This window comes from Phocoena phocoena, chromosome 3 (assembly GCF_963924675.1).
Source record: "Phocoena phocoena chromosome 3, mPhoPho1.1, whole genome shotgun sequence".
NCBI classification, from domain to species: domain Eukaryota; kingdom Metazoa; phylum Chordata; class Mammalia; order Artiodactyla; family Phocoenidae; genus Phocoena; species Phocoena phocoena.
The window spans coordinates 145,008,391-145,033,591 of NC_089221.1; the positions used below are offsets into that span (position 1 = coordinate 145,008,391).

The 25,201-nt window shown below is 46.2% G+C and overlaps 1 protein-coding gene across 2 annotated transcripts in view; it reads left to right on the top strand.

The window, feature by feature from the left end:
* Window positions 1–22,085, top strand: part of TENM2 (teneurin transmembrane protein 2) — a 990,950-nt gene extending 968,865 nt beyond the window's left edge. For both annotated transcript variants that reach the window (XM_065874146.1, XM_065874147.1), the window contains exons 27-29: window positions 1,300–2,914; window positions 18,407–18,537; window positions 20,162–22,085. In XM_065874146.1, the coding sequence (XP_065730218.1) occupies window positions 1,300–2,914; window positions 18,407–18,537; window positions 20,162–20,923 (2,508 nt within the window). In that variant the 3' untranslated portion in view covers window positions 20,924–22,085. The remainder of the gene's footprint in view (window positions 1–1,299; window positions 2,915–18,406; window positions 18,538–20,161) is intronic.
* Window positions 22,086–25,201: the final 3,116 nt, after the last annotated feature.

Sequence of the window (25,201 nt, forward strand, 5' to 3'; positions counted from 1 at the left end):
AAGTCTGAAGGAAAATGTTATTCATAGCCCAGCACTGTTACCATTAAAAGCAAAAAAAAAAAAGTTCTAGACACTCAGTAATGGCAAAAAGGGTGGATTGTCTGATTTTTACCCCAAAATAACAGTGCTGTTGAAATGGACAGAATCATCCCACTGGCAGCACTAATCACTCCTTATCACTAATCACTGGAAATGCAGTGATTCATTTCTTCCTTGTCCGAAATTGAGCCATCAGGGTAGGGAATTCTGCCTAAAACTCAAGCATGCGGACCAGCACCCTCCCCTACCTGGCCTATTGGCTGAACCAGCCATATGGATTCTTGCTATATATGTTTTTCCTGTGTCTACAAGTGGCAGACTCAGGTCTCCGCGTCAGAAAAGGTCCAGTTGTAGCAGCGGTAAAAAGAGATGCCTTCAGGTCACGAGTCAAGACTTGTAAAGGCGGCCCTGGTCATCAGACAGGGGCTTGCTCAGCCTGGGCCTCTCATCTGGACTCACCTCCACACAAGCCCATTTCCATTTCTTCCTTTCTTGCCTCCCCACGACAGCGGTCACTTGCACATAGAGCTGTTACCTCCTCTGTAAAGGGGCTGCTGTCTCTTCGGTCCCTTCTGAATACTGTTCTCATTACGCTACAGTAAGATGCTACAGTGGTTGACCAGGGGAGGCAAGAATCTCTCCACGGCTTCAAGTTTGAGGCCATTCTTTCCCCAAACAATCAATGATTCTGGGTTACTTAATCTTTTCGGTAGCTTCTAAATGGAGGATGTGGTTTCTCCTTAGATTTAATCAGCGGTGTCCCAAAGATAGTGTGTGTATCACACCTGTCCCCCGCTGGGCCAGCAGCAGTCATTTCTAACCAGTCTCAGGATTTCTTGTCATTGAGCCTGGAGGCAAACTCAGTGCCTCTCACCTCAGTCCTTCAAACCCCTTGCAACTCAAAGTTATGGTCCAAGCAACATCAGTATCACCTGGGAGTTTGTTCCAAAAGTAGATTCTCAGGCCACCTCTCCACCACCCTCCCCCGCTGAACTACTGAATCAGAATTTGCCTTTTAACCAGATCCCCGGGTATTTCGCATGCACGTTAAAGTTTGGGGAGCTTTCTCCCAAGTAGCCACCGTGATCCGTAGAGTAGCATGCCCGATGAAATCAATTTACCCATAATCTCCGGTCTAAATTTCCCCATCCTTCACGGCTTCTGAACTGCCATTTAGGGAAATGGAATAAATTCTGTCCATTTGAGCACTTGGTCCTAAATGGCCAACTCATGTGTTCCCTTCCCCTTTCCTTCCTCCAGTCCATGGTCCTCCTGCTTCAGAGTCAGCGTCAGTACATATTCGAGTACGACTCCTCTGAACGCCTCCACGCCGTCACCATGCCCAGCGTTGCCCGGCACAGCATGTCCACCCACACCTCCATTGGCTACATCCGCAACACTTACAACCCGCCTGAAAGCAACGCTTCGGTCATCTTTGACTACAGTGATGACGGCCGCATCCTAAAGACATCCTTTTTAGGCACCGGGCGCCAGGTATTCTACAAGTATGGGAAACTCTCCAAGCTATCGGAGATTGTCTATGACAGTACTGCCATCACTTTTGGGTATGATGAGACCACCGGTGTCTTAAAAATGGTCAGCCTCCAAAGTGGGGGCTTCTCTTGCACCATCAGGTACCGGAAGATTGGCCCACTTGTGGACAAGCAAATCTACAGGTTCTCTGAGGAAGGCATGGTCAACGCCAGGTTTGAATACACCTATCACGACAACAGCTTCCGGATCGCGAGCATCAAGCCGGTCATAAGTGAGACTCCCCTTCCTGTTGACCTCTACCGCTACGACGAGATTTCTGGCAAAGTGGAGCACTTCGGCAAGTTCGGAGTCATCTATTATGATATCAACCAGATCATCACCACGGCTGTGATGACCCTCAGCAAGCACTTTGACACCCACGGGCGGATCAAGGAAGTCCAGTACGAGATGTTCCGGTCCCTCATGTACTGGATGACGGTGCAGTATGACAGCATGGGCAGGGTAATCAAGAGGGAGCTGAAACTGGGGCCCTATGCCAACACCACTAAGTACACCTATGACTATGATGGGGATGGGCAGCTCCAGAGCGTGGCCGTCAATGACCGCCCGACCTGGCGCTACAGCTACGACCTCAATGGGAACCTCCACCTGCTGAACCCGGGGAACAGCGTGCGCCTCATGCCCTTGCGCTACGACCTCCGAGATCGGATAACCAGGCTCGGTGACGTGCAGTACAAAATTGACGACGATGGCTATCTGTGCCAGCGAGGGGCCGACATCTTTGAGTATAACTCCAAGGGCCTTCTAACGAGAGCCTACAACAAGGCCAGTGGCTGGAGTGTCCAGTACCGCTATGACGGCGTGGGGCGGCGGGCTTCCTACAAGACCAACCTGGGCCACCATCTGCAATATTTCTACTCTGACCTCCACAACCCGACTCGCGTCACCCATGTCTATAATCACTCCAACTCGGAGATAACCTCGCTCTACTATGACCTCCAAGGTCACCTCTTCGCCATGGAGAGCAGCAGTGGGGAGGAGTACTATGTTGCCTCGGATAACACAGGGACTCCCCTGGCTGTGTTCAGCATCAACGGTCTCATGGTCAAGCAGTTGCAGTACACCGCCTACGGGGAGATTTATCACGACTCCAACCCCGACTTCCAGATGGTCATCGGCTTCCATGGGGGACTCTACGACCCCCTGACCAAGCTGGTCCACTTCACGCAGCGTGATTATGACGTGCTGGCGGGACGATGGACCTCTCCAGACTATACCATGTGGAAAAACGTGGGCAAGGAGCCGGCCCCCTTTAACCTGTATATGTTCAAGAGCAACAATCCTCTCAGCAATGAGCTGGATTTGAAGAACTACGTGACAGGTGAGGACCTGGCCACCTCAGTTGGGCAGTGGCTCCCCGTGGGGTGGTGGTCCCAGTAGACTGCCAGGGATTTCAAAACGAGGTCTTATGTCCGACGCTAGGAGAATCCTGGTGGGCTGTGTACGCCGGCAGTACAGGATCTAGAGCAGTCAAGTGACAGCAGTACAGAGCAGTCATCAGGTCTATTTGAACATGTCCTGACCACTTTCAAGTCCATTCAATTGAAATAACTTGTACAAGAGCCCTTACTACCCCAAAAGAGGAAAGCAGCCTTATGAGGGGGGAAAGAATGGGACTCTGGTCTCAGAAGTACCTGATTCAAACAAATTCCCTCTCTTCTATTTATAAGCTAAAGGACCTTGGGGTAGTTGTCCAATATCTCTGAGCTGTAGTTTCCTTCTCTGCAAAAGGGCACTAACAAAATCATCTCACAGAGTGACCATAAGAAGGAAATGAACTTACGTAGGTAAAGTCTAGTGGCTGGCACTTAGACCCAGGATGTTCACAAAAGGGTATCTGCTCATGTTATTAACATCACCATTACTAGTGAAGCAATGAATGAGAATAGGTACTGAAATGACTGTGACCCAGTTCCCGACCTCACGACCAGGCTGGTGAGATACAAATACAAATAACCAATGCAATGATAATGCAAAGCAGAATTAAGTCTGTGCTACCATATAGGTGTTTGTTCAGTTATTTATTCAACAAGCATTTATAGTGGGCCAGCATGCTACATTCTGGGGATATAATGATGAGCAAGACAAACACTCTTCTCTCAAAGTGGTGTGTGTGTGTGTGTGTGTGTGTGTGTGTGTGTGTGTGTGTGTGTAGCACACGTGCAGATAACTTCAGACTTGAAAATTTTGACATAGTACAGAAGAGCCCCGTGTCAAACTGGGCCTGAAGGACGAGGGGGGTCTTGTTTGGCAGAAACGAGCTCAAGGCTGAAGAAAGACTATGAGCAAAAGTCAAAAGGACAAAGGAAGCTTGGACACGGGTGTGGATAGAGGGGCCAAGGAGGGCAGATGATCTACCTCCTCATGATAAGTGAGAAATTGGTAAAAGGAAACATCCATCTATTTCCATCCATCTCCATCCATCCACCTGTTCACGGATATTTTCATCTAATACATAAGTCCTAGAAATGCAGTGGAGGGCAAGATAGAGTCCCTATCTTCAGGGAGATAAGCAAGGAAATCTGGATGGATGGATGGATGGATGATGGGAGGAAAAATACCAACTTTCAGCAAGGAATCTGGAGCCATCTCACCTGTACATGCATTGTAGAGGAGTAACAATGGGGACCCCAATTCCAAGCCCCTCCCCACGTTCCAGGAAACTCACAGCTCTTGGCCAATGGGCCAGGGAAGCGTCAAGCCCAAGGGGTCCCTACCCTCAGGTGGCCAGGGATCATTTGTCCACCCCCAAGATTGGAAAGAAAGCAGCAGCTCCTTGGAACACAGGGCTGCCCTCAGTGCCCCATGCTGCAGAAAGAAATAGATGACCCTAAAGGTCAACTTGTGGCCCTGCTTTGCCTCACTGACAAGTCCCAGAGCCTTTGAAGTTGAAGCCAGCATCCTCCTGCAACCGAAGCAGCTGCTACCTTTGGAGTGCAGGGGTTTTGGCCAAGCTAGTTCCCTCCCGGTCTCCCCAGTGCACCTCGTCAGGAGGCCCTGCCATGCTACTCTACCAGGGCGTCCTCTCTTCCCCAGGGCTTGGCCGGGTTTGTGTCCCCCCCACCCGCCCTCAGTTCACTGCAGTTTCAACTTAAAGGACCTCTCGGGAAAGTAGACACCCATATGTATATAGTTTCAGATAATGATAAAGCAGGGAAGATAAATGAAGTAGGTAAAGAGTTAGAGAGTGGTGGGAAGTGTCTTGTCTCTTTAGGGCACTCACAGATAGGTGGCCTTTGAGCAGAGGCCATTATGAAGTGGGAGAGGGAGAGGAGGCGTATTCCAGCCAAAGGAAACAATGTGAGTGGGGAGGCAGCCCATGCCTATCTCAGCCACAGGAGAAGAAGGCCCCGCCCCGCAAGAATGCGCTTCCCAGAGCCTGGCTTGGCACTGTATACCTTAGGGATGAATCAGCCAAAGGTAAATAAAAAGAAAGCCCTCAGCGTGGGATGAACGCACACCCACAGCTGCCAAGACCCAGACAAAACCATTCGCAGAGCACAGTGTGCCTCACTGACCCCCTCAGCTACTCTCCTGGTCCTCCTGAAAAGACAAAAAGAAATTCGAGTTTTCTGAATAGCAAGACGGCTTTCCTCATTCCAGTGCTTCATGGAGACTCAATAAACGGGCATCAAGTCAAGTTGAACTAAGTCCAACAAAACCGAATCCAGAAAACATTAGAAAGAGTCTAAAATAAAAGGTAACGTTAGAGAAGCTGCACGCATAGAGCTGATGTCTGCAGTCCAAGCCAAGTAAGAGGGGCTGCCGCTCAACGTGAGATGACCCCTGGAGACTGCAGCCCAGAAGAGAACACCAAGTCATTCTCCGCCATTCAGATGTTGGCGAATCTGTAAACCCATCTATATGCGTCTTCATTTGCGTCGTAGGAGATGAGCAGAGTGGTTGAACTTGCAGCTCACAATTGAAGAAGGAATTAAGAGGTAGTCGGCAGGAGCACAGTGGACAGAACTACTGTCTCTCTGGTGCTCAAAAGAATCTTTGCTGTTTGGAAACAGAGCTCTCTGCAAGAGACAGCTCCTGTGGCTGGAGGAGGCGGTGTCCTCCCCCAAAATGCTGGCACAAAGGAGAGCAGCAGAGAACACCCGTTAGGAGCTCAAAGACATCTGGGCTGGACACAGCTGTATCTACCAAGGTGGGGTAAGGGAGGGCAAGAAGTGATTCCTTTCCCACTCACGGGCTCTAAAGCTGCACCGTTTTTACCAGTTATTGTTTAAGGTAATATATTGATGACTGATATATCTGTGATACGAAAGATACTAGAGGAAAGGATATAAAAGACAGACTGAGAGATACAGACCCTCTCCCCAAAAACCTGCAGTGCCCTGGGCTTTTCCAGTGACAGTGAGTCCCAGGAAACTCCTCAGTCCTGGGCAAACCAAGACCTGTGCTCAGGCCCAAGCCTGGCCCGTCCTCAAGCCGGTTCCTTCTGATGTTAGAACCTGAATACATCTCCAGACCCCAATTCTGGCCTTGCCAATCACTTGCTGTGTGACCCATACGAATGTCTTAAACTTTCTGAGCCTTAGCTTCTTCATTGGCAGCATTGTGCCGGTAACAGCACTCATCCTGTAGTGCTGTGAAAAGTAAGTGAATCAGGACATTTAAGGCACCTAGCCCTGGGCAAAGACTTATCAATGGTAGGAATGCATTTGTTACTTACAAGCAGCTATGCACTTGGAGACAGGGAGTTTGTAGGTGAGGAGTGAAATTACCACCTTTGTGTAATTCTCTGGGGTTCCCAGGGGTCTTCAGCTCCACCCTGAAACAGATCCCAACTCTGCTCTGAGTGGCATTGCTTTGGCAAATCTGAAACCCCAAATCTGGAGGTAAGCGAACCTCCCATATGTCACCCACGATGACTCGGGTTGGCTTCTCCCCTGCTGTCTCTGGGCTTACAGACCCCCAGGCACACATGAACGAGAAGTCGGATTTTGTGGAGCTTGATTTCCCTAAGTGAGGAGGGAGGCCCAGCCTCCTTCTTGCTTTACTCTCTTCTCTCTCTGCACTTACCACCCAGGCTGCTGTGCTGACAGCGTGCGTTAGAGAGAGAGCGCGGGCCTCAGCTGCCCATGCTGTGAACAACATGGGGCAGGGGAGTGATGGGCTATTAGGAAGGGCCACATCGCCACTCCTACCTCAAGGACTCCCTCTCGACAGATTGTTTAGGGAGGCTGTCACCAGAGACAGCCAGTGACTTTGAAAGGAGGAGGGGTGTTTGTGTGGTACCAGAAGTGCCTTCTGCAGGATGGAGGAGACAAGCAACTTGAAGAAACATTTTTCAGAAGAGTTAGACTTGGAACCCAAGCCATGTTAGAAACTTAAAAAGCTAGAACAGATAGATGACATGAACTATTACTGTTCATGGGAGCAGCCATTAAAATGTCTGGTCCCAAAGGCAGGGGGTTGTTATCATCTCCTGGAGACTAGGGAGGGATCCCTGCAGGGGAGAGATCAAGTTGATCCCTGCAGGGGAGAGTCTGTTGAGGGCAAAGACCTCTCTCTTGCCTTTCTTGGGATTCCCTCCATATCCCTGGTGAAAGATGGGCTGAGTTTATATGTTGTTCAGATGAGGTATTAAATAACATGGAAACACAGATGGGGAAAGCTGGTTTCTCTTCAGTGATCTTTTTATTCTCCCAATTCGGCAGAGGAGAAAGCCTCCACTTGATGCCGGTGTGTACGTAACACCTCGTTAACGCTTCTCATCTCCCTTTTTAACAGAGAGAGCAGGTCTAAGACTCCCCGGGTAGCAGGTAACAAAATCATGCTCCAGCTTAATTGCGTTGTTCTGTTTTAATTTTACAGTTATTTTCTGTTTGCATCAAGTGAGAGGGCTCTCCCACTTACGGTAGTGACATAAAGTTTCTTTTTTGTCATGGATGTGCTTAAGTAGACAAAGCAAAACAAGTACAGGTGATCCCCGGATATGGCAAAACAACCACGATAGGTGATCGTGACGGGTAACCACAAACACCCAAAGTTTGGTAACCGCACTGCACAGCATTCACCACCTACTTTGCACAGAGGTGCTCTGTGGATATATGACCATTGCTGGACTAAAGCGAGGCTTCTGTCTGCTTGATGCGGACACACATTTTAAGGCAATTTCAAACCTGTATTCTTAAATGACGTTTTTTATTGACGTATAGTTGACTTACAGTATTACATTAGCTTCAGGGGTATAACATAGTGATTCTAGACTGTACTACTGACTGTATTCCCTGAGTTGTACATTACATCCCTGTGACCTATTTATAACTGGTAGTTGTAGCTTTTAACCCCCTCCACCTATTTATCCCATTTCCCAACCCACTTCCCCTCTGACAACCACCTGTTTGTTCTCTGTATCTGAGTCTGTTTGCTTTGTTACATTTGTTCATTAGTTTTGTTTTTTAGAGTCCACATTTAAGTGAAAACACATGTTATTTGTCTTTCTGTAACTTCTTTGACTTAGAATCTCCTCCAGGTCCATCCATGTTGTCACAAATGGCAAGATTTCACTCTTTTTTATAGCTGAGTAATGTTCCATTATATATGTATATATACCACATCTTCTTGCTCCATTCATCTGTCCATGGACACTTAGGTTCCATATGCTGGCTATTGTAAATCATGCTACGATGAACATGGGGTTGCATATATCTTTTCAAATTAGTGTTTTCTTTGGATAAATACCCAGGAATGGAATTGCTGGATCATATGGTAGTTGTATTTTTAATTTTTGAGGACCCTCCATACTGTTTTCCATAGTGGCTACACCAATTCACATTCCCATCAACACTGCACGAGAGGTCCCTTTTCTCCACATCTTCGCCAACTCTTACTGTTTCTTGTCTTTTTGGTGACAGTGATTCTGACAGGTGTGTGGTACTATCTCACTGTGGCTTTTATTTGCATCTTTCTGATGATTACTGAGGTTAAATGACTCTTAAATGGGCTATCACTAATACGTGCACTTGCCACGTCATTCAAGGAACTTGTTTATGCCTAAGGCTGATGGACACACTGTAGATTCCAGAGTCACTCTCATTAGAGGGTCTTCTAGGCCTGTATGTTCAGTAGTGAAGTCAGCATTAAACCCCTCATAACAGTCCCAGGGCAGGAGGTGTGTAGACCTTACTCAGCCCCTTCAGAAGCATCTTCTCAAGCAGGTACAGGTAGTTCCTCTGTCACACACACTATTCAGGGTGGCTTTTGCCACATATAGTCAGTGTTTGTTCATCCACTCCATGGATACTTATTGAGCACCTATTTTGTGCTAGGCCTGAGGAGACATCAGTGAATGAAACAGATTTTTTAACTCCGGGTCCTGATGGAGCTTACAACATTCTCGGTGAGGGAGACAGACAATAAACAATAAATGTCATAAATGCCCAAATGAGACACATGTTCAAGTGTGGTAACTGTTTTGGGGGTGGGGGGATGAGTGGAGGAAGGGGACTTGGGATTGCTGGGGGTGGGAACAGGCAGGGGTTAAACATGAAGTTGGCCTTATTGGAGGCAACATCTGAGCAAGACCTGAAAAAGGGAAGAGTGAGACAGCCAGAAGATACCTTCAGGGAAGCACACTCCAGGCAGAGGGCTTGCCTGTATAAAGGCTCCGACATGAGTGTACACCTGGCATGTTCAAGAAACGGCACAGAGGCTGGAGCTGAGTGAGCAAGAGAGAGAGAGGAGGAGAAGACGAGGTCAGAGAGATCACGGGCAAGGGTCCTTAGAGACCATTAGAATGACTTTCACTTTTTCATTGACAGAAATGGGGGATCGCTGGAGTGTTATGAGTAAAGGAATGGTAAGGGCCTTTTCCATGTCTAAAGGTATGTGGAGCATACAAGGTACGTGGAGCACAGAAGTGAAAGCAGGGAGGACAGTTAGAAATCAAGGCAAGAGATGATGGGCCAGGGCTGAGGTGGTGGAAGTGGTGAGAAGTGGACACACATTCTGGTCTATTTTAAAAGTGAAAGTAAAGGATTCAACCGTAGGACCCAGCAATTCCACACCTAGGTGTATACACAAGAGAACTGAAAAGAGGTTTTCAAACATCAGTTTGTGCCATCATCAGAAAGTCTACAAATAATAAATCCTGGAGAGGGTGTGGAAAAAAGGGAACCATCCTACACTGTTGGCGGGGATGAAAACCGGTGTAACCACTATGGAGAACAGTATGGAGGTTCCTAAAAAAACTAAAAATGGAACTACCATATAATCCAGCAATCCCACTCCTGGGCATATATCCAGAAAAGATGAAACTATAACTCAGAAAGATACATGCACCCCAATGTTCATAGCAGCACTATTTACAATAGCCAAGACATGGAAGCAACCTAAGCCCATCAACAGATAAATGGATAAAGATTTGGCATATATATACAATGGAATATTACTCAGCCATAAAAAAGAATGAAATAATGCCATTTGCCCCAGTATGAATGGACCTAGAGATTATCATACTAAGTGAAAAAATCAGAGAGAGAAAGACAAATATTATATGATACCACTTATATGTAGAATCTAAAAAATAGTACAAATTAAGTTATTTAAAAACAGAAACAAACTCACAGACAGAGAAAAAAACTTATGGTTGCCAAAGGGGAAGGGAGGAGGAAGGGATAAATTAGGAGTTTGAGATTAACAGATACACACTACTATATATAAAATAGATACACAAAAAGGACCTGCTGTATTGCACAGGGAACTATATTCAATATTTTGGAATCAGCTATAATGGAAAAGAATTTGAAAAAGAATATATATGTAGAGCCCCTCGATTCCAGACAAGATGGCAGAGTAGAAGGACTTAGGCTCACTTCTTCTCATGAAAACACCAAAATCACAACTAACCACTGAACACCAAAATCACAACTGATGAACAACCATCAACAAAAAGGATATTTTACCTACCAAAGACAAAGAAGTAGTCACAATGAGACAGGAGAAGGGGTGCTTTCACTCTATAATCAAATCCCATACCTGCTGGGTGGGCGACCCATGAACTGGAAAAAATTATATTGCAGAGGTTCTCCCACAGGAGTGACTTCCGAGCCCCATGTCAGGCTCCCCAGCCTGAGGATCTGGCAACGGGAGGAGGAGCCCCAGAGCATTTGACTTGGAAGGCCAGAGGAGCTTGAGTGCAGGAGCTCTACAGGACTGGAGGAAACAGAGACTCCACTCTTGGAGGATGCACACAAGATTTCACATGCACTGGGCCCAGCACAAAGCAGTGACTCCATAGGAGCCTGGGCTAGACCTACCTGCGGGTCTTGGAGGGTCTCCTGGGGAGGCAGCAGTTGGCTGTGGCTCACTGTAGGGGCAGGAACACTGGTGGTGGAGGTCCCAGGGAATATTGATTGGTGTGAGCTCTCCCAAAGGTCACCATTTTGGCACAGAGACCTGGCCCCACCCAACAGCCTGCAGGCTCCAGTGCTGGGACGCCTCAGGCCAAACAACCAGTGGGGTGGGGGAGAGAACACAGCCCCACCCACCAGCAGACAGGCTGCCTAAAGTTGTACTGAGCTCACAGCCACCTAAAAATATACCCCTTGACACAGCCCTGCCCACCAGAGGGACAAGCCCAGCTCCAACCACCAGTGTGCAGGCATCAGTCCCTCCCACCAGGAAGCCTACACAAGCCTCTGGACCAACCTCAGCCACCAGAGAGCAGACACCAGAAGAAGGAGGAACTACGAACCTGCAGCCTGCAGAAAGGAGACCACAAACACAGGAAGTCAGACAAAATGAGACAGCAGAGAAATATGTTTCAGACAAAGGAACAAGATAAAAACCCAGAAGAATAAGTAAATGAAGTGGAGATAGGCAATCTACCTGAAAAAGAATTCAGAGTAATGATAGTAAAGATGATCCAAGATCTTGGAAAAAGAATGGAGGCACAGACTGAGGAAATACAAAAAATGTTTAACAAAGACCTAAGATTTAAAGAACAAACAGAGATGAACAATACAATAACTGAAATGAAAAATACACTAGAAGGAATCAAAAGCAGAATAAATGAGGCAGAAGAACTAATAAGTGAGCTGGAAGAGAGTGCTGGAAATCATTGCCATGGAATAGAATAAAGAAAAAAGAATGAAAAGAAATGAGAACAGTCTCAGAGACCTCTGGGACAACATTAAACACACCAACATTCATATTATAGAGGTCCCAGAAGGAGAAGAGAGAGAGAAAGGGCCCAAGAAAATATTCGAAGAGATTATAGCCGAAAACTCCCCTAACATGAGAAAGGAAACACTCGTTCAAGTCCAGGAAGTGCACAGTCCCACAAAAGATAAACCCAAGGAGGAACACACCAAGACACATATTAATCAATGACAAAAATGAAAGACAAAGAAAAAATATTAAAAACAAGGGAAAAGCAACAAATAACATACAAGGGAATCCCCATAAGACTATCAGCTGATTTTTCAGCAGAAACTCTGCAGGCCAGAAGGCAGTGGCACGATATATTTAAAGTGATGAAAGGGAAAAACCAACAACCACGAATACTCTACCCAGCAAGGCTCTTGCTCAAATTCAGTGGATAAAGTAAAAGGTTTACAGACAAGCAAAAGCTAAAAGAATCCAGCACCACCAAATCAGCTTTACAACAAATCCTAAAGGAACTTCTCTAGGCGGAAAAGAAGGCCACAACTAAAAACAAGAAAATTGCAAATGGGAAAGCTCACCGGTAAAGGCAAACATAAAGTAAAGGTAGGAAATCATCCACATACAAATATGATATCAAAACCAGCAGTCGTAAGAAGAGCAGAGTACAAATACAGGATATTGTAAATGCATTGGAAATTAGAAGACCAGCAACTTAAAACAATCTTGTATACATATAGACTTCTATATCAAAACCTCATGGGAACTGCAAACCAAAAATCTACAATAGATACACACACACACACACACACACACAAATTAATCCAAACACAATACTAAAGATAGTTATCAAATCACAAGAGAGAGAACAAAAGATGAAGGGAAGAAAAAAGCCCTACAAAAGCAAATCCAAAACAATTAACAAAACGGCAATAAAAACATACATATTGAAAATTACCTTAAATGTAAATGGAGTAAATGCTCCACCCAAAAGACATAGACTGGCTCAGTGGATACAAAAACAAGACCCGGATATATGTTGTCTACAAGAGACCCACTTCAGATCTAGAGACACATACAGACTGAAAGTGAGGAGGTGGAAAAGGGTATTCCATGCAAATAGAAATCAAAAGAAAGCTGGAGTATCAATATCAGACAAAATAGACTTTAAAATAAAGACTGTTACGAGAGACAAAGAAGGACACTACATAATGATCAAGGGATCAGTCCAAGAAGAAGATATAACAATTGTAAATATATATGCACCCAGCATAGGAGCACCTCAAAATATAAGGCAAATACTAACAGCCATAAAAGGAGAATCAACAGTAACACAATAATAGTGGGGGACTTTAACACCCCACTTCCATCAATGGACAGATCATCCAGACAGAAAATCAATAAGGAAACACAGGCCTTAAATGACACATTAGACCAGAAAGCAGCAGAATACACATTCTTCTCAGGTACACACAGAACATTCTCCAGGATAGATCACATCTTGGGCCACAAAGCAAGCCTCAATAAATTTAAGAAAATTGAAATCATATCAAGCATCTTTTCCAGCCACAATGGCAAACATCCTAAAGATGCTACCAGAAAACTAGTAGAGCTCATCAATGAATTTGGTAAATTTGCAGAATACAAAATTAACACACAGAAATTTGTTGCATTCCTATACATTAACAATGAAAGATCAGAAAGAGAAATTAAGGAAACAATCCCATTTACCATCACTTCAAAAGGAATAAAATACCTAGGAATAAATCTGCCTAAAGAGGCAAAAGACCTGTACTCTGAAAACTATAAGATGTTGATGAAAAAAATCAAAGATGACACAAACAGATGGAAAGATACACCATGTTCTTGGATTGGAAGAATGAATATTGTGAAAATGACTATACTACTCAAGGCAATCTACATATTCAATGCAATTCCTCTCAAATTACCAATGGCATTTTTAGAGAACGAGAACAAAAAAATTTTAATTTGTATGGAAACACAAATGACCCCCAAATAGCCAAAGCAGTCCTGAGAAAGAAAAACGGAGCTGGAGGAATCATACTCCCTGACCTCAAACTATACTACAAAGCTACAGTAATCAAAATAGTATGGTACTGGCACAAAAACAGAACTATAAATCAATGGAACAGGATAGAAAGCCCAAATATAAACCCACGCACCTATGGTCAATCTCCGACAAAGGAGGCAAGAATAAACAATGGAGAAACGACAGTCTCTTCAATAAGTGGTGCTGGGAAAACTGGACAGCTACATGTAAAAGAATAAAATTAGAACATTCTCTAGCACCATACACAAAAATAAACTTTAAATGGTTCAAAGATCTAAATGTAAGGCCAGATACTATAAAAATCTTAGAGGAAAACATAGGCAGAAAACTCTGAAATAAATCACAGCAAGATCTTTTTGGATCCACCTCCTAGAGTAATGAAAATAAAAACCAAAATAAAAGGGACCTAATTAAACTTAAAAAGCTTTTGCTCAGCAAACGAAACTATAAACAGAATGAAAAGACGACCTACAGAATGGGAGAAATTATTTACAAACGTAGTGACCAACAAGGGATTAATCTCCAAAATATACAAACAGCTCATGCAGCTCTATATCAAAGAAACGAACAACCCAATCAAAAACTGGGCAGAAGATCTAAATAGACACTTCTCCAAAGAAGACATACAGGTGGTCAAAAAGCGCATGCAAAGATGCTCAACATCACTAATTATTAGAGAAATGCAAATCAAAACTACAGTGAGGTAATCACCTCACACAGGTCAGAATGGCCATCATCGAAAAGCCTACAAACAATAAACGCTGGAGAAGGTGTAGAAAAAAGGGAACCCTCCTACATTGTTGGTGGGAATGTAAATTGGCATGACCATGAGGAGAACAGTATGGAGGTTCTTTAAAAAACTAAAAATAGAACTACCATATGCCCAGCAATCCCACTCCTGGGCATATATCCAGAGAAAACCATAATTTGAAAAGATACACACACCCCAATGTTCATTGCAGCACTGTTTACAATAGCCAAGACATGGAAGTAACCTAAATGCCCATCAACAAAGGAATGGATAAAGAAGATGTGGTACATATATACAGTGGAATATTACTCACCCATTAAAAAGAATGAAGTAACGCCATTTGCAGCAACATGGATGGACCTAGAGATTATCATACTAAGTGAAGTAAGTCAGACAGAGAAAGACAATATCATATGATATCACTTATATGTGGAATCTAAAAAAAAATGATACAAATGAACTTATTTGCAAAACAGAAACACACCCACAGACTTCGAAAGCAGACTTGTGGTTGCCAGGGGGAAATGTGGTGGGGAGGGATAAATTAGGAGTTCGGGATTAACATATACACACTACTATGTATAAAATAATCAACAGGGACCTACTATATAGCACAGGGAACTCTACTCAATATTCTGGAATAACCTATATGGGAAAAGAATCTGCAAAAGAATGGATATATGTACATGCGTAACTGAATCAGTTAGCTGTACACTGGAAACTAACACATTGTAAATCAACTATACTCCAACATAAAATAAAAATTAAATAAAGAATATATATGTATGTATGTGTATAACTGAATCACTTTGCTGTACACCTGAACCGAATGCAACATTGTAAATCAACTAAACTTCATTTTTTAAAATGCTATCCCAAAATAACGATAATAAAATCCTGACAGTGAATGAAGAAAAATCAAGATAAATCTGTCCATGAATATTCATAATAGCATTATCCATAATAGTAAAAAATAAAGGTGTAAACAACTCAAATAACCATTAACTGATGAATGAATAAACAACATGGGGTATATCCAAATAACAGAATGTTATTCAGCCATAAAAAGGAATGAAGTGCTGACATAGGCTACAACATGGAGGAACCTTGAAAACATTGTGCTAAATGAAAGAAGCCAGACATGAGAGGCCACGTATTACATGATTTCGAAATATCCAGAATAGGCAACTCCATTGAGACAGAAAGCAGTGTTGGTTTTCAGGGACTGAGGGTAAAGGAGAATGCAGAATGACTGCTAACAGGTATGCGGTCTCTTTGAGGGTGATGAAATGTTCTGGAATTCAATAGAAATGAAGGTTGTCCAATACTGTGAATGTACTGGAAGCCACTGCATTGTGTACTTTAAAATGTTTAACATGATGAATTTATGTTACGTGAAACTTACCTCAATTGTTTTTTTAAAAGTAAAGGATTTACTGATGGTTTAGACATAGAGAGTGAGAAAAAGGAAGAGGTCAAGGATGGTAGCGGGAAGGATGGAGTTGCCGTAACCTGGCATGGAAAAGACTATGGCAACAGGTGCGAGGGAGGAAGATGAGTTCAGTTTCGGGTAGAAGTCTGAAGTGTAATTACATACACTAGTTTGGAATTGAGGGAGAGGTCCTGGATGGAGTCCAGTATCTGCATGTAAATGGTATTGAGGGCCCTGAGGGTGCATAAGATCACCGTGTTTGGAAGAGTAGACAGAATGCAAAAGAAGTTCACAGACTGAGTCTAGGACATCCTGATATTCAGAGTAGGGAGATGAGGAGGAACCAATGAGGGACAAGGGGTGGCCACAAAGGTGAGAGGGGGACAAGGGAGTGTGCTGTCGAGAAAGCCAAGACAGAGAGAGACACAGGAGTTGTCAGATAAATTCTGATAGGTCAAACAAGATGAGGACCACAGTCAGCATTGGACTTAGCAGCACAGAGGTCATTTGTGACCTTGACGAGAGTTGTTTTAATGAGTATCTGGGAGCAAAGCCTGATTCAGAGGAGATGAATGGGAGTCAGTGAGTCTAGAAAATTATTTTGAGTTTGAGAAGTTCTTGTAAAGGGGGTGAGACACGGGTGGTGGCTAAAGGGAGAAGGAGGGACAAGAGAGGGATTTTTTTTTTAGTGGCATGTTTGTACGCTGATGGGGTTGATCCATTGGAAGAGGGAGTAAATTGATGGAGAGAGAGAGTTGCTGGAGTGCTGCCCCTGAGTGGGCAAAAGTGAACGTGAGCTGGTGCCCAAGTGGAGGGTTGATTCCAACAGCTCATCTAGAGTAACAGGAGGAAGGCGGGAATATGGGTGCAGATGCTGGTAGGCTGATAAATATGATGAGGGTTTAGGGACATTCCCCTCTGGCCTCATCGGTTTTCCTAGACTAGAAATTAAGGTCATCTGCTAGAGCGCAGAAGGGAAAGCAGGTGTGGGAGGTTTTAGGCGAGATGAGAAGAGGTTAAATCATCCAGGAGAATGGGAGAAGGACTAAATGGAGGAAGGGGATGTAGTCAGATTGCCAGGGAGCAGGAAGGCACAATTGGGGTCCACTGACAGGAATTTAAAGTAACGCCAGTCAGTGCGGTTACATTCCTTTCTGCTGCCACATTCAGCTGTACAGGGATAAACATGGAATAGGCAGAGCCTTCCATGATTTAACCAAAATTGTGATTTCACCAAGCAGGTGTGATGAAGGGGCAAGGATCTGAGATAATACACAAGGGAATCATTCTAATGATTGCCCATGGAATGTGTGCTAGGTGAGAAGAGAAGAGAGACCAAGAAGCTGAGGGAGGGAAAAGAAGTTTAGGGTAGGTTGAAGGTCCTAAGGAGAGGAGAGGCTCGGGGAGTATGGGTGTCAGGTTACGAAAAGGAGTAAACTAGAGAGTCCAGGTGGTGATCAGAGGATGATGTACATGAAATTGAGATAATGGGGGGGGGGATCAGAATTATTGATGATAACAAGGTCCAGAGGATGAGCAGGAGAGTTAGTAGGGGGAGGATCGCCAAAAAAATAAGAGGCCAGGCTGCTGGAAGGATCGACTGCTTGTCTAATGAAATTACTAAGAAGGAATTCAGGAACAGAGATGGAGAGAGTGACAGTGGAGCAGACTCAGTCTTGAGCCCTAGCAAGGAAGGGCAGTCGTCCCCTGAGCGCGCAGAGCTCCCTCTTGACCTCTCTTTGGAGCGTAGACACCTGAGGAAAGGGTCTCAGGAGCCAGATGGCTCTCTGCGTGCCATACACTCAGGGAATCCCCTTCCCATGATGAGCCAGCCTCAGTGCAGCAGCACCCCCACCACCACCACCGAGGTCCTGCACAGTGTTAATCATCACGTCTGCATGTAGCCAGTCGTTGTGTCTCTAGCCTCTAAGCACACTGACTGGCCCGTAATACGTGCTCCCTTAAATACTTGCCAAATGAAGGTGTCCATATTTATTGAGCAACCCACGTGCCAGGCACTGTGATAAGCCCTTGACATGGATTTTTTCCGTCAATCCTCACGACAGCCCGATGCGATTGGTACAGTTATTATCCCAATTCATATCTGAGGAACCTGAAGCTGAGAGAGGGTCAGGAACTTGCCCGAGGTCACACAGCAGGGTCATCGAAAGTAGATCTATCTTACTCCAGCACTGTCCTAAATCACCACATGGGGAGGGGTGAGTGGCGGTCAACTGACCGAGTTTGGAAGGGCATCTACTTCCGAGAACCCAGGTAAGCAGCTCTGGGTCCGGGCCAGGAGACCTTCACAGGCTCTTGCCTCCCTCTCCTGCTGGACTCCATACACAACCCCCCATTTTATTTTGTTCTGTCTCCAAGATCCTCTCTGGCTTTCCATCCATCATGATTTCAGAAATCTTTATTTTCGTTTCCACCGTAGATGTGAAAAGCTGGCTGGTGATGTTTGGATTTCAGCTGAGCAACATAATTCCCGGCTTCCCAAGGGCCAAAATGTATTTCGTGCCTCCGCCCTATGAGTTGTCAGAGAGTCAAGCAAGTGAGAACGGACAGGTAAGTGGAGGTCCCTGCCCAGAATCCGATGACCATCCTCATTCCCTTTGGCAAACAGAACCATGTTGGAGCCAAGGGCACGTCAGTAGCGGAGGAAAACATCGGAGCTGGGTATAAAAGGGGCGTGAAACGTGGTGACTTCGCAGGACAACGAATGTCAGTACTGTTACTTATCTGGCGCAGCACGTATTTCTTCCCAACCTCAATTATTACCTTAATTGTGGTATCATTATCTGTTCCGTGTGTACCCTTGAGTCACTCCTTGATTAACCACAGCACTGAGAAATCTAGCAGCAACCTACCGTCTGTGCTGCCTGTAAGATCATAACCCTTTTGGCTTTTATGGGACGTAATAAAACGGTGGTTTGCAGTTTCTGTCCCATTAAAGAACATTTTTATGCCTTGCATAAAACCTCAGCGTTTTATTACCCAAATGTATACAGATTGAGTTTTCTGCACATAATCTGTGCTTGGGTTTCTTGGTGATGACCGAGATATTTGGGTGCCGCCCAGACCTCGGCCACACCTGGACAGGGGATATCTGTGTTCAGATATCCCCAGCTACAGAACCTGTGCTCGACACAATAGAAGTCTGAAAGGTCTCACCTGCTCTGAATAATCGTCCAGACTGTGTCACTAGAGAGAGGCCAGAGGAGCTGCTGGGTAATTGAGAACAGCATTCTCACAGTTCTGCCCGTGGGGACCACTCGGGGAATGAATAGCCATCATTTCGCTCATTTATCTAAGTGCTGTTACCTCCCAAGCACAGCCTCTTCCATTATCCCAGCCTGTCCCCCAACCACCAATTGAGGTGAGCTGTAATTTGTGAGTAGAGAACTCAAGGCCAAGGAGATAATGGGGATTTCATCCCTCTGCAGAAGCAGGGCTAGGATCCAAAGCAAATGACTCAGAAAGCCCAGGGACGGTCCCTCTGGCCCACGAAGCCAGCATCTGTTATTCCGGTGATCCTCGAGCATTCATACGCACGCAAACCAGCTAGAGTGTTTTGTTAAGCTGCAGCTTCTCACTCGGTGGGTCAGGAGGGAGGCCTGAGATCCTGCTTTTCTAACAGGGCGAGTCCTGGAGATGTCTCAGCTGCTAGCCATACTTTGAGTAGCCAGGTGCTAACCCAAGGAAGTTAATGAATAACCAGGGCACTGGCCTCAAAGAGAGGTAGGTCACAGCAGCGGGGTTCACAGCTGCTCAGACAAACACCCTGCCCTTCAGGTCAGGATATTCCTGGGTCTGAAGTGTGTACGGCAGCTGCCGGATCATCAGCGGGCAGGGTGACTCTCTCTTCCGCAGTGATGGAGAGCCATGGTAAGTGGGTAGGCCTGGGTGCAGATACCAGCAATGCGGTACTCCTCCATACCTCCATTTTTTAGTTAATGGCACAGTTACAAGGTGGAGAGGCCATAGCATCAGAGCACTGGAAACCTGCCAGTCTGTCCTAGTTCCAAAAGGTAGGACTATCTTAGCTCCTCTCATGACAGACGCAAGACATATTCTTGCAGGAGAGTCCCAGCCTTCCTCTTTCTGACCCTTTGTCGCTGTGTTGCCCCAGCCCGTACACACAGCGGCCCAGCCCACCTTCTCAGCTTTCTGTGTTTTCTTATGCCCACAGCTCATTACAGGTGTCCAGCAGACAACCGAGAGGCACAACCAGGCCTTCATGGCCCTCGAAGGGCAGGTCATCTCTAAGAAGCTCCACGCCAGCATCCGAGAGAAAGCGGGCCACTGGTTCGCCACCACCACGCCCATCATAGGCAAAGGCATCATGTTCGCCATCAAAGAGGGCCGGGTGACCACTGGCACGTCCAGCATCGCCAGCGAGGACAGCCGCAAGGTGGCGTCTGTGCTGAACAACGCCTACTACCTGGACAAGATGCACTACAGCATCGAGGGCAAGGACACCCACTACTTTGTGAAGATCGGCTCGGCCGACGGCGACCTGGTCACCCTGGGCACCACCATCGGCCGCAAGGTGCTGGAGAGCGGGGTGAACGTGACCGTGTCGCAGCCCACGCTGCTGGTCAACGGCAGGACTCGAAGGTTCACCAACATCGAGTTCCAGTATTCCACGCTGCTGCTCAGCATCCGCTACGGCCTCACCCCCGACACCCTGGACGAAGAGAAGGCCCGCATCCTGGACCAGGCCAGGCAGAGGGCCCTGGGCACCGCCTGGGCCAAGGAACAGCAGAAAGCCAGGGACGGCCGAGAGGGCAGCCGCCTGTGGACTGAGGGCGAGAAGCAGCAGCTTCTGAGCACGGGGCGTGTGCAGGGTTACGAAGGCTATTACGTGCTTCCCGTCGAGCAATACCCCGAGCTGGCAGACAGTAGCAGCAACATCCAGTTTTTAAGACAGAATGAGATGGGAAAGAGGTAACAAAATCATGTACTGCCATTCCTCGTCTGGATGGCTCAGCGGGAGTCACTGTTCTCTCCTCTCCTAAGGAGATGAAGACCTAACAGGGGCACTGAGGCCGGGCTGCTTTAGGACACCAAGTGGCAAGAAAGCTCACATTTTTTGAGTTCAAATGCTACTGTCCATGCGAGAAGTCCCACCTCCCGAAGTAGACTAAAGCCCGGCTGCAAATTCCTGAGGAAAAACAAAACAGACGAATGAACGATCACACAACCATGTTCCGAGTTCCCCTAAAATATGACCCACTTGTTCTGGGTCTACACAGCAAAGAGATGGAAAGAGATGCAAAATGTCCAAAAGGAAGAACAGACACACGCACAACATGAAGAAAAAAAAAAAAAAAAACCCACACACATACACACAAACACACACACCGACCGCAAAACAGAGACGTGAAGACGAGAAGGCCTCATCTTCTAATACCTCACTCATTCACACGTGAGCGACACACAGACGTCCATGAGGGCCAGCATTCCAGGACCAGTTGAGGACAACAATTCAGACTGCTGGTTGGACAGATACTACAGACGTTTTCCTTTTAACAAATACAGGTGCATTTAAACCACGACTTTGGGGGTGATTTGTGTGTAGCGACTGGGGGGGGATAAAAGTGAAAGAGTGAGCACTGGAAATACTTTTTAAAGAAAAGAAAATATAAAAACACAAGAAAAGAAAGGAAATTGATATCAAAGCGAAATAATACCATTCAGCACTTAACTCTCAGGTCCCGATTTAGTCCGGCCTGAGCTAATTTATTTGAGCGCAGAGTGTAAAATTTAATTCCAAGGGTGGCTATAATCACTACAGATAAATTTCATATTCTTTTGTCTTTGGAGATTCCATTGTGGACAGTAATACGCAGTTACAGGGTGTAGTCTGTTTAGATTCTGTAGTTCGTGGGTATCAGTTGCAGTAGAGGTGTGGGCATCGTGACACTCTTTTGCTAACGGGCACCACTTCAGATCACCCTGTACATACCTAAGCCTCAAGGCACAATCACTGTTTGAGATTTAAAATTATTAGTGTGTTTGTTTGGTCCAGAAACTGAGACAATCACATGACAGTCACCACGAGGAGAGAAAATAAAAAATTTTAAAAACCCACAAAAAGAAGAAAAAGAAGTAAAAAAAAAAACAAAAAAAAATGTCTAATAAGAACTTTGGTACAGGAACTTTTTTGTAATATACATGTATGACTTGTTCATCGAGTTTTTATATTAATTTTAATTTGCTGCTAAGCAAAGACTAGGGACAGCAAAGATAATTTATGGCAAAGTGTTTAAATCGTTTATACATAAATAAAGTCTCTAAAACTCCTGTGGACACTGGTCTTCTGTGCAAATGCTTTGAGGTGAGGGCCAGGTCAAAGTTTCTGGAGGAAAGGGGAGCTTCTCAAGATGCTCAAGCACAGACGGAATTGTGAACTTACGGAGGAGCTTCTGTTACAGGCACCCCCTGCTCCCCAAGCTGCTCTAAATTCTAGAGTGACCTCTCCCTACATCTGCAGCCCCCGCCCTTCACGGAGCAGAGACGGGAAGGAGAGTGTGGGCCTGGGGCTGGTGGGTGGCGAGGACCCTCAGGCCCACCTGTGCCCGGATGGGTCCCCCCAGCATTCCCGGGACAGTCAGACTTCTCCCTGATGCCATGTTCTAGTTCCAGAAGGTGCTGCCAGAAAACTGAAGGCAAACACTCTCCCCACATTAGAGGACGTGCCTGTAGTTTGTGTGGCTCTGTGTGTGCGTTCATACGTGTGTGTGTGTACTTTCTTCCAGACTCGATCACTTTACCCCAAAACTTGCACACTTGGGGCAGCCAAAGAAGGAAGAGCAGTTATGATCTGGATGAATTTCCCCCCACCAATCCTACAGTTAGGAGAGCAATATTATCGTTAATAGCTCATATTTATTGATGTGTACCGCCTGCCAAGAACATAAGTGCTCTACACACAATACTTTCATTTAATCCTCAACTTTCATTCATTCAACAACATTATTTTGAGAGCTTGCCATGTGCCAAGTCTTGTGCTAAGTTCTGGGGATAAAAGAGGTCAGTAGACATACATAGGGTCCCTCGCCTCATGAAACTTACAGTCAGGGATGCAGACAGACAATAGGCAAATAGTTACCCTAAGAAGTGAAAACGACAGGGGTGTTCAGTGCCAACGAGGAGAGATTTACAAAGCTGTGGATGCACATAACTGGGGAGGTGACCTAGACTGAGAATGTAAAGGAAGTTACAGAAGTTTGAAAGTTAAGGAGGAATTAACCAGATGGAAGGAAGAAAATGCATCCCAGACCCAGGGAGCAGCATATGCAAAGGGACTATGGTCGCATAGTAAGGCCAGAAAACAGAAGAGGTTGGCAAGGTTCAAAAGACCCACCGATTAAAAGCTGATTTTTTTTTTCATTAAAAACAAGAGGCAGGGCTTCTCTGGTGGCACAGTGGTTAAGAATCCGCCTGCCAATGCAGGGGACACGGGTTTGATCCCTGGTCCGGGAAGATCCCACATGCCATAGAGCAACTAAGCCCGTGTGCCACAACTACTGAGCCTGCGCTCTAGAGCCCGCGAGCCACTACTACCGAGCCCACGTGCCACAACTACTGAAGCCCAAGCGCCTAGAGCCCATGCTCCGCAACAAGAGAAGCCACCGCAATGAGAAGCCCGCACACCGCAAAGAAAAGTAGCCCCCGCTCGCCGCAACTAGAGAAAGCCCGCGCGCAGCAACGAAGAGCCAACACAGCCAAAAAATAATTAATTTTTAAAAAAAAAAAGAGAGATTTTGTTTTAATTTCATCAACAAGTGCTCCTGATGCAGCGTGAACAGGCAGGGGAGCTGGCTGATGTGATCATCTGTGTGAGGTGACAAGGCTAGTGGCCATCGAGGAGGAAATAGAAGTAAATTGAGTGGATAGATTGCAAAGACAAGCTCCTAGTATCATTCACTTTGCAAGTGGAGAAACTGAGGCCGCTTATCACCGAGCTGGGAGGTGGTAGAATGATTCAAGCCCAGCTGCAGCTGATTTCCAAGCCTCTCCAGCAAGTCTGGGTGGCATGTCACCCTGAGCCCTTCAAGGGCTCTGAATCGCCACTGCCTTCCCATCCTCTAACCCCGCCAGGGGCGGCTTCCCCAGGTGGAAGGAGAGGGAGAGAGAGACCAGGCTAGCCTGCTTTACACTCATTATCCGACCCCATGGGCCCTGTTGTCAGCAGAGCAAGCTGTGAGTTAGTTAAGCAAAGAGGAGAACAAAAATACTCCAGAGAACTTCCTTCTCAGAAGCACATGTGAACACCCTTGTTTCCCTGTTTCCCTTCAGGAGGACAGGAAACAGGACACAGGTCCTCCTGTGTGCTTTAGCCCAGCTGCCTTGTTTAATTCAACTGGCGTCAGGACCTCTTGGATATGCGCCCACAGAACAGCCTCTAGCTGGTCATGAGGCCTACTTGAATCCTGGTTTGGTGGGAGCCACACGGGGACTAACCATGGTGTTGCCTCCCAGGATAGATGCAGCCAGGGGGGCTACCAAGACAGGGAGGGGATCTCAGGCAAGAAAGCAGTCGGAGAAGGGGGGGACTTCCCTGGTGGTGCAGTGGTTAAGAATCCACCTGCCAATGCAGGGGACACGGGTTCGAGCCCTGGTCCAGGAAGATCCCACGTGCCGCGGAGCAACTAAGCCCCTGTGCCACAACTACTGAGCCTGCGCTCTAGAGCCCACGAGCCACAAGTACTGAAGCCAGCACGCCTAGAGCCCGTGCTCTGCAACAGGAGAAGCCACAGTGATGAGAGGCCCACGCACTGCGACTAGAGAAAGCCCGTGCACAGCAATGAAGACCCAACGCAGCCATAAATAAATAAATAAAAATTCAAAGCCTTGTGCTTCAAAGGATGGCAAGAAAGTGAAAAGACAACCCATATAACGGGAGGAAAAAAAAAAAAAGGCAGTGGGGAGCTCGCTCAACCCAGAGCTTTTCTGCCTCCACCAGCCTCTCGGCTGCCAGGTAGACCCAAAGGTGTGGGCATACCGTGTGGCACACAGGCAATCACATGTCACCAGAGTTTCCCTTGAACGTGAAACTCTCCTCTTTTATGCCAACCATCCCTGAATTATCCATGAGCGTTCTGTTACACCCAGGCCAGCGCAGCCCCTCACAACACACACACACGAACTCATAATATGGGAGAAGGAAACGGTCTTGGGTAAAAAAAAAATCCTCTCCTGCCTTTCCTCAGGCCAGCCCTAA